Source organism: Perna viridis, chromosome 1 (assembly GCF_037379345.1).
Source record: "Perna viridis isolate PV_CMFRI_1.1 ecotype Kerala chromosome 1, ASM3737934v1, whole genome shotgun sequence".
NCBI lineage: Eukaryota > Metazoa > Mollusca > Bivalvia > Mytilida > Mytilidae > Perna > Perna viridis.
In genome coordinates, this window is record NC_142445.1 from 71,633,023 (window position 1) to 71,642,615 (window position 9,593).

A 9,593-nucleotide genomic window follows, 5' to 3' on the forward strand; every position below is an offset into this window, starting at 1 on the left:
CATGATGACGATCATAAAACTTCTGTAGTGATGACTTCAATCTTGTAGCAACATAATCCTGTTCCAGAAGCCAACTTGTTAGAAGTCTGCATAGTTACTACAAGCTCTAACATAACGTATGAGTTGTGATATGAACACTCCATATGAATGAAAAGTCATCACGTTTGTCCTAAAGTTTGGTCAATAGTTTTCCTTAACCATCGATTTCTAAGTGTAGTTCGAGATATGAGGCTAACTTCACAGTGTCTGTAGTATCCTTTATCTCAAGTTTTTGGGGATAGATGCGATGAATGAAATCTCCGAAAGTATGATTGTTTAAAGATAATACGTCATCAGCGGAAGCTGAGATTAAAGGATCTTGCTAAACGATATTCTTTCTTTTGGATCAGATCAGTTATAAAGTCAGCCTCATAAGAGTAAAGGAATTGGTCAACAAGTAGGGGAGCACAATTTGTTCCCATTGGATGTCGACCGTTTGTTAAAAAACGCGTCCACCACACTGGACAAAAATGTTGTCGATTAAAAATTCCCGCATTTTGTAAACATCTTCTGTTTATTTGGAAGAGGATTTTGAATTATTTCTTTCAAAATATGAGGAATCTACCAAGAACTATATATTTGTATCTAGGTGTACCATCATTCCCCTTTTTGAATATGGCCACTCGGAAAAAATAATAAACAATTACATAGACCAAACAATCAGTTAAAGAAAGGTCTGAGTCCCTTGTTAGAACAGAAACAACGAAACTGTTTATACTGTAAAAATGCTCAAACAAAGGACTACTTCCAGTTAACTGATATACCAGCTCCAACTAGTTAATTAATAATACCTACACAGTATATACTATCAATACCGATTCTTCCCATGGTTTTCCTTTTCTCGTTTGTCTACCCCGGACTTGACTTTTTATGAGCAACTCGGCAGGTGTTTCTAGAAAAGCAGACGACGCTTACCCTACCGGTGTACCTGGGCCATGCTCCCAGTTTTTAGTGGAGTCCGAGTTGCTCTTTTACTTTTGTTACTTTGTATGTATGATTTTAGTTACTTTATGTTCTTTGTTGTGTATTTCTGTTTTCCATGTCTGGTCTTTGTCCCTGGATTACATTCTTTTGATTACCGCTATAACCTTGGTTCCCTTGATTACTCTTTCCATGTGGGGTAGAGAACTACGGTACATTTAAAGTTATAAAATAAGGATACAACCCATGTTATACCGAAAACTGCTTTTAAATATAGTGTTAGTTTCTATGTAAAGACCCTATGAGGGGATCAGTGTTAATACCAAAATGCTATTTTTAACTATTTGATATCAATAACATAATTTTATCCTTAACTTATAAGCTTATTTAACGGATTAGTTAACATTGAGTATTGAGCTTTCCGTACTGTGTGTAGATTATAACTGTAAAACAATGGATGAGAAATACCTGCACGTATTAATCGTTTACAAGTACATCTGTATTTGAGAATACATTCCCTGTAACAGTTGAAATATTTTGTGAATGTTTTAATGAGCTTGTGATTTCGAAAAACTTGAGTACTTATTTCTTGGTTATGTTAAGATTTCTTTTGTAAAAATCCAAAAATCCGAAACATTGTTACAAAACGAGTAAATCGAATTAGTTGTGATATTGTTAACATCATATGATGGTGACAAGGGGACTTGTAAGTAAATTAGAGAGTCTATGACTTGAGCAATGACTTAAAGAGGAAATAAATCAACATTTATAAGGTATTTACCAAGTTTGGGAAGCCAGTGTGTGGTATGAACTATCACAAACATTACCCGGTGAAAATTTATTGCTAAAATATTCCGGAAATGATTAATCGAATTGAAGCTGGAGTTTTTACCCCCGTGTTTAACTATTTCTATCGGAAATGCCTGTGCCATGTAAGAACCATTGCAATGATTTCCAATTTTTATATTGATATTGCCTTTAGTTATAAGGACATTCCCATTTTGAATATTGTCTAGAGTTTATCGGTTCTGTAATTTATGACCCTTAATAAGAGAAAATTGCCATATATTTGAAGCGCATGCACATCCTATTTTCATCAGGTGACTTTTTCGTTTTTCATGAATATATCATGTATTTGTCACTGGTCGGTCAAATAGGTTGACTCTACCCGTCTGCAACTCTGAAAGGATTTCGACAACCATTCGCACATTCTTTACCACATTAGACACCATATTTTGCCATTCTATTTGGCAATTTTGTTTTTTGTTTGTTTTTTGTTTGTTTTTTTTGTTTTTTTGTTTTTTTGTTTTTTTGGGGTTTTTTTTGAAAGTGGGGGTGTAGTGAGCTTTTAGTTGTTTTTCTCAGTATTGTGTTTGTATTTAAGTACGATCCCCTTTATTCAGTTACGAGGTACGTTTGAACAAAAACAAAGTTGAACAGTTCTATGATAAAGCTTATCTACTTACTTACTTGTATAATGGTAAGTAAAAAATAGTATACGCATCAAATGAATTTCCATAACAATCGTTTAATGAATAGATATTGCCCCTGTTTATCTGTGTGTCTATTTATATTTAGTCGTTACTTGAATAATCTACATTAACTTTCAACGTTTCTTTAATTTTATCAAAATATAGATATCGTTAAACTATAGGACAGGATAAATATAACATTTATCATTTGTTATCGTTTGTCATTTAACAGTTTTACACGTGAACCTTACTACAAACACAGTCTATATGTACATAATATGCAAGTGTTTGAGTTTATAAACACAGTTTCGTAAAAATAAATGGCCTGAATAGAAATACATTTTTTTTTAAATCACAAACGTGCAAACTTAATTGGAAATATTTTCTGAAATTCCGTTTTCTATAACATTCAATATCTTACCGTACTGAATCCAACTAATATCAATTACTAAATGATTACACACAAAATATAAGTTGTGATATAGTAAGTATTATATGACATTGGTTTCTGTCTCGACTTTTTTACTGCCTTGGGTCTACCATAATTTTCTTCTTCTAATACATATATAAATTATGACATAAACATATTATATTCAAAACAGAAACTTACCAAGATGCAATATGAAAACAAACAAAAAATAAAACACATAAAATTAATATCCGACTCCGTTCCATTACTTTTTCGTCGGGGTTCTTTTGATCAAATTGACGGATAGAAATAAAAAAGGAAGTATTTCTTTATCAGTTGAATAAACACCAGTGTTAAGTCAACGTAGATATTAAAATCTATTGGGACGTTATCAGTTGGGAATTTTTGGTAGAAATGTGCAGTGTTATTAATTGTTTGAACAATTCGGAATCATCTTCACAAAAAAAACCCGTAGATTTTTCCCTTAATTTGAAAACCTCGAGAACACGTTTGAGGACAGCATTTAATTCATCGAATGGTTGAATAGAGAAAGTGACAAACAAGACGTCAGCTTACGGTCCGGTCTATTTATTGTCTGGTTAAATTAGACAATGATGATCATATCTAACATAATATTTTGTTACAAATTGATTTAATGATATGATGTGTCCCTGCATTTATTACAAACGATCTACATCTATCATACATATTTTTCGTCTACAATGAGCAGTACGCTGATGAATGTCTAACAGGTCATAACCTACAATGAGCAGTACGCTGATGAATGTTTAACAGGACATAACTTACTATGAGCAGTACGCTGATGAATGTTTAACAGGACATAACTTACTATGAGCAGTACCCTAGACTCATAGTAATTATCTAATTAAATGCATCCAAGGATTTTAGTTTTATATGCAAATGAATGGTACAAATAAAGTTTGAAAAAACTTACAAAACGTATAAATGTGTACATAAACTTTGTTATCATTCCTTAACCACCCAAAACGCGTAGGTATTTCAAGTTGGAAACTAAGGTATTTAAATGTGAAATAAACAACCAAATCTAGACGACATTTTTTCAATCCGTATGATTAAGATCCTATCCATTGCGAAAGGTCAAAGTAACATGAATATTTTTTTAATTGTCCACAATCCTCAGAGATTTTATCAAAGGGAATCTTAAAACAAAACGACAACAGCATTTCATTTTTTGTATTCTCTTAAAGGATAAGGTGCAAGAATATTATGTATTATATTATACATCTTTTTGAAAGACGTTTATCTTCACTTTTGATTCTGGTAAACTAGTTTAAATAAAAAACCGAGTATGTATAGATACAAACGTCTCAGAATGTAATGACTCTATTCGCTACACTGCTCCATCGGATCAAATTGATACATGGAAGATATGTAAACGTATAGAAAGGTCTGAAAAATTCCTAACGATGTTAGAACTGTCAAAATTGCTTTGCAAATTTTTGGTCGTTCCCTCCACGGGACTCGAATTCGCTGTGACATCTATGGCAACACCGCCTGCACAAAGTCCAGCGCCCTTGACCACTCGGCCAGCAAGGTTATATAAAAATATAGCTTTTGCTGGCCGGGTCATTTCTCCTCGTAGGATTAATCTATGGCTGTAACTTAGTACACGATGTATGGTAGTACGGGACAGTTCATTTTTAGATTTATTATGTAGGATAGAGGATCAAATTAATGATGCATGTCACAACAAATCAATATTATACAAACGTCTCAGAATGAGACGACTTTATTCGCTACACTGTATATATATATATAGATGGATACAGCGTAACGATCCACGACTACATAATGACGACCATAAAACTACTGTAGCAATGACTGCAATCTTGTAGCGACATAACCCTGTTTAAGAAGCCTTATTGTAAGAAGTCTACCGCGATACAAAAAGTGCGTAGTAACGACAAGCTCTAACAACATAACCTATGAGTTGTGATATTAAAACTCCATACGCAGGTGATGAAGGTATGTCAGATGAAAAGAAAGTAGACAATACGGAATGAAAAGTTATCGCGTTTGTCGTAAAGGTTGGTAAAAATATTTCCTTTACCATCGATCTCTAAATGTAGGTCAAGATATGAGGCTAATCAATCAAAATTACTCACTTTGTATTAGAGGTTTAATGCCTTAACTTTTATGAATGTGTTACGAGCAACAAAGTTAAGTTCAATTGATATTAGAGGTAAAACGTATTGAAGGTACTATCAACGATAAGTCATCGGACAACACAACACAAGGAACCGCGAAAGAACATCATACGAACCAAAAAAGGGGTAAAACAGTATAGACAGAAAAATGAACAGTACAAATCCCACTAAAACACGGAAGGGTGATCAATTCCTATTTCTTACGAGCAACAGCTCGTTAAAGTTAATATCGGATGAGGAAGAGGAAGATTTTCATCTTTCAGGGAGGTCACTGATCATATTGAGTATGGACACGTTATATTCTACGCCAAACATAGCCGTGTCCTAGTTTTGTTTTCGCGTTAGGAGTTGATCTCCGACAATTCGGAGTATTTGCCGAAAAATTGTTTTAAACGAGCCTCTTTGTGAAAAAAATATTGTGGGTATAAAATCCACTTGAAATGCTTTCCTTTTTTGTCAATTTCGAGCTGAAGGTCAAGATTAGAAGCAGCCTTCGTTGTTATGTACTGTCTTTAATGTCAAACTTGGAAACATCTTTTTTTTTCTATATTTAGTACATGTACTATGTTATATTAAGTATGAGATCGCTTCCCTGCCTTCTTTATTTAATTATATAGATGGTATTATCCCATGTTTTATGATGTTTTTCAATATCTTCATTAATTTGTTTATTTTGGAAAATTTTACTCCTTTCCTACAGTATTTACTTTATTTACGCCGTGATTCATTGAATGATTTCGTCTACCTGTGAATTATATTTGACCGGACACTTTTTGACTCGGGTCGGGGAGCTGTATTATTGTTGCTAGATTATTACTTGATTATACTCACTTGCAGTATGACTGATTCTGCTGCTGGAGCAGGACATGCTTCCCTTTCCGAAACATCTGACATCACTCTCCATTATTAATTATTCAGATTTGGATTTAGTTCTTACTGTGTGTTTGATTCGAATGCTGATGGTTATGGTGTTTTTTCTTGAGATGCGAGAAAAATCTGTATTTTTCTTAAGCAGTTGTATCACACTGGAAGTAAAACACTGGTTTTACTAGTTAAAAGAAACAAAATATAACGTAACCAAAAAAAAATGTTTTGGCAATGAGCTAATTTTCTTTATGTTTAGTTGACTTCATCATGTTCGTTACTTCAAGTCGTAGAAGAATGTCTTTCGATAACAAGAATTTGTCAAATGAACAGACATCAACAAAATAATCCACAATTTAGTGTATTTGGCCGAAAATGGCTAAAGTCTCTTCGTAAGAGTGTATTTTACATCAATCTTAAATTAATATTTTGTAACGTGCACTGCAAGAGTGCAAATGTGATATATTTGGTTCACTGTCCCGTCCGTGATTACCAATACTGTTCACGAAGCAAATAACCCTTTCACAAACGTTTAAATGGGCACAGGAGTGACCTTACAATTAAAACTTTACTTTCTATAAGTCAAACTTTCAGATTGCCAAAACTACTGTCTGGGATTTTATTATGTACAAATCCTAATTATGGAACAGCACTTGATCTATAGCGATCCATAGAGTAAAACGGGAGGGATTTTGGATAATGAAATTCCGGGTCTTACATCCAACGGAACATTCAGTTTTATATGCTCTGTTCTATTTATCACAGTTTTTTTATATATATATTTTAATTTATGTATTTTGACACACATTTCGAGACCAGCTTAAATTTTTATGTGTCTATTACACAAGTACACAAAGTTCAATAACTGTGTTCAATATCGATCAAACATTTATTTCATACGTCGCAAGTACTTGCATGATTTTGTAGCGAGTTCTGTTCAAACTATTTCCAATTCTACACGCTCAGTTTATGTTTAAGAGTAATCAAGGGAACCAAGGTTATAGCGGTGATCAAAACAATGCAATCCAGAGACAAAGACCAGACATGGAAAACAGACATACACAACAAAGAACATAAAGAAACTAAAATCATACATATAAAGTAACAAAAGCAAATGAGCAACTCGGACTCCATTAACATCTTGGAGCATGGACAAGGTGCACCGATAGGGTAAGCGTCCTCTGCTTTTCTAGAAACACCCACCGAGTTACTCATAAAAAGTCAAGTACAGGTAGACAAACGAGGAAAGAAAATTTATGACCCGTTGAATAAATCAGTTTTCATGGTGCAGATGGATACACCATAACGATCCATGAGTTCATGATGACGACCATAAAACTTCTGTAGTGATGACTTCAATCTTGTAGCAGCATAACCCTGTTCCAGACGCCTATTTGTTAGAGTTCTAGCACGATACAAAAAGTTTGCGTAGTTTCGGCAAGCTCTGGCATAAGGTATGAGTTGTGATATGAACACTCCATACACAGGTGCTGAAGGGATGTTGCCACAGATAAAAGGAAAGTTGACAATTCTGAACGAAAATTCATTACGTTTGTCGTAAAGTTTGGTCAATAATTTTCTTTTACCATTGATTTCTAAGTATAGGTCAAGATATGAGGCTGAGTTCACCTGAAAGGATGGTGCTTATTAAATCTTTGTTTAACCTTATTAGTTAGAGAGTAATCAAGGAAACCAATATTCTAGCGGAAATCAAAAGAATGTAATCCAGGGCTGCGATATGTCCGACCCAAAACTCTACATCAATTATAACCTTACACTTGTAAATGGACATGTAACTACGCCTTTCTTCAAGTATAAAGATTTTCTATTTATTTCAATGCTTTTAAACTTACACGATAAAACGGGACATAATTATGATAAACGAATATGAAAATGTGCACTCTATCCAAGTACTGCATACGTGTTATCTGTCCTATTTTCTGTTGAATTGGCTACTACAAAAATAAGTTAAAGCATTATGTTCCCTTATTTTATTTCAAAACATAAAGCAAGTAAAGCACATTAAAATCATTTCATACGAATTAATGTTATTGCTCGTATTGTAACCTTGCGAATTAAAAGTTTTATGAAGTAACTGACACAGAGTTTAGATTATTCCTTTATAGAGAAAAAGTATTAAAGTTGTCGGCCTATTCATAATTTATGGGTAGCCGCGGGCTGACATTTTCATCACGGTTGTTGTCTTTTTGACATATACACTATACCTATTCTCTTTATACTGTGCTATTTTATTAATTGAGACAACAAAGTCTAAAATATAGTGGAAGTAAATACCAGTTTGACAACTGCTACCTGTATGACCAATGTGGCATTTGCATTGACTGGGGCTGATGCAGGTACCTCCATAATGAATAAAGTGAATGAAAAAATATGACGGCAACATCATGTTTAAATATATAATAAAACGGTCACAAAGAATGGTGAATACGTTGTATCGAATGTGAAATAAGCGCAATAGCAATGTAGTCTTAATGAATTTTTATGAAATTTGTTTTCTTTTTTTTTTCATAATTGTTTCTTTGGTCTACGGAAAAACAAAAATTAAAAACTAATGTCGCAATTCTTGTTTTATAAAAGTTAACATCATAAAAGGTATTAGAAAATCGCTCAAGGATATCGCAACTGGACCCCGTCCATCCGGAACAAAAATAGCGTTCTGCAGCATACTTAATTATCGTTCTCCATTCCCACCATGTACTGGAATAGAAATTATTTCAGGCTTCAGAATGATTCTATATATTTTGTAATAGTGATTTTTGACCTTGTTATCTACATTTGCATCAATTACTGGTCGAAATCGAGTTTTTAATTGAGAGCTGTCATCAGTTCCATTTTAAAAATTTATTAATCAATTTTAAGAAACACCTGATACTATGTTCGTTGATTCAAAATTATCAAATGTTTATAAAATTCAAGACATTAATCAATGACATTGACTAAACCTAAAAAAGACCGATTTATTGATTTATTTTGACTCACCAATGCCAAAAGACAGATGCTTGATGCTTGATAGACTTTGTGTCTGTTATACTGAGGTACAATTCTATTACACCAATCACTGAAAAAATAAGGTGTAACATTCTTGAAAATTAGATCGTACAAAACCCGCATTTCATTCAAAGGTAATAACTACTTACATATGTGTCTTTCTCTGAAATTTGCAAGTCAGTTTACATGTAATATAAAATAAGGATTCAAACAGACTTGAATATATATGTTGCAATGACCTATTTTAAAAGAGTAATCAAGGGAACCAAGGTTATAGCGGTAATCAAAAGAATGTAATCCAGGGACAAAGACCAGAGTCCGAGTTGCTCATTTGCTTTTGTTACTTTGTATGTATGATTTTAGTTACTATATGTTCTTTGTTGTGTATGTCTGTTTTCCATGTCTGGTCTTTGTCCCTGGATTGCATTCTTTTGATTACCGCTATAGCATTGGTTCCCTTGATTACTCTTTCAAAGAAATTTGGAATTTCGTCTAAAGTCAATAACATGTTTGTTAATCTACCTTCCTGAGATTCTCTACAGTTTGGAGATAAACTTGATCTCCTATTTCAAAAATATTATAAGTGATACTGCTGGTCATCTTTATCCTTAGTTCCCAAAACCAAACAATTGCATGTGCATTGATGTCCTCTAGTAGAATTTGAAAGCGCCCATCAGATAATATTGATAA

At 33.4% G+C, this 9,593-nt stretch overlaps 1 protein-coding gene across 3 annotated transcripts in view; it reads right to left on the reverse strand.

The window, feature by feature from the left end:
- The window catches only part of LOC148630249 (uncharacterized), a 32,830-nt gene extending 29,642 nt beyond the window's left edge, over positions 1-3,188 (reverse strand). For all 3 annotated transcript variants that reach the window (XM_088564209.1, XM_088564195.1, XM_088564202.1), the window contains exon 1: positions 3,043-3,188. In XM_088564209.1, coding sequence (XP_088420335.1) covers positions 3,043-3,107 — 65 coding nt within the window. In that variant the 5' untranslated portion in view covers positions 3,108-3,188. The remainder of the gene's footprint in view (positions 1-3,042) is intronic.
- Between the last annotated feature and the right edge of the window lie 6,405 nt (positions 3,189-9,593).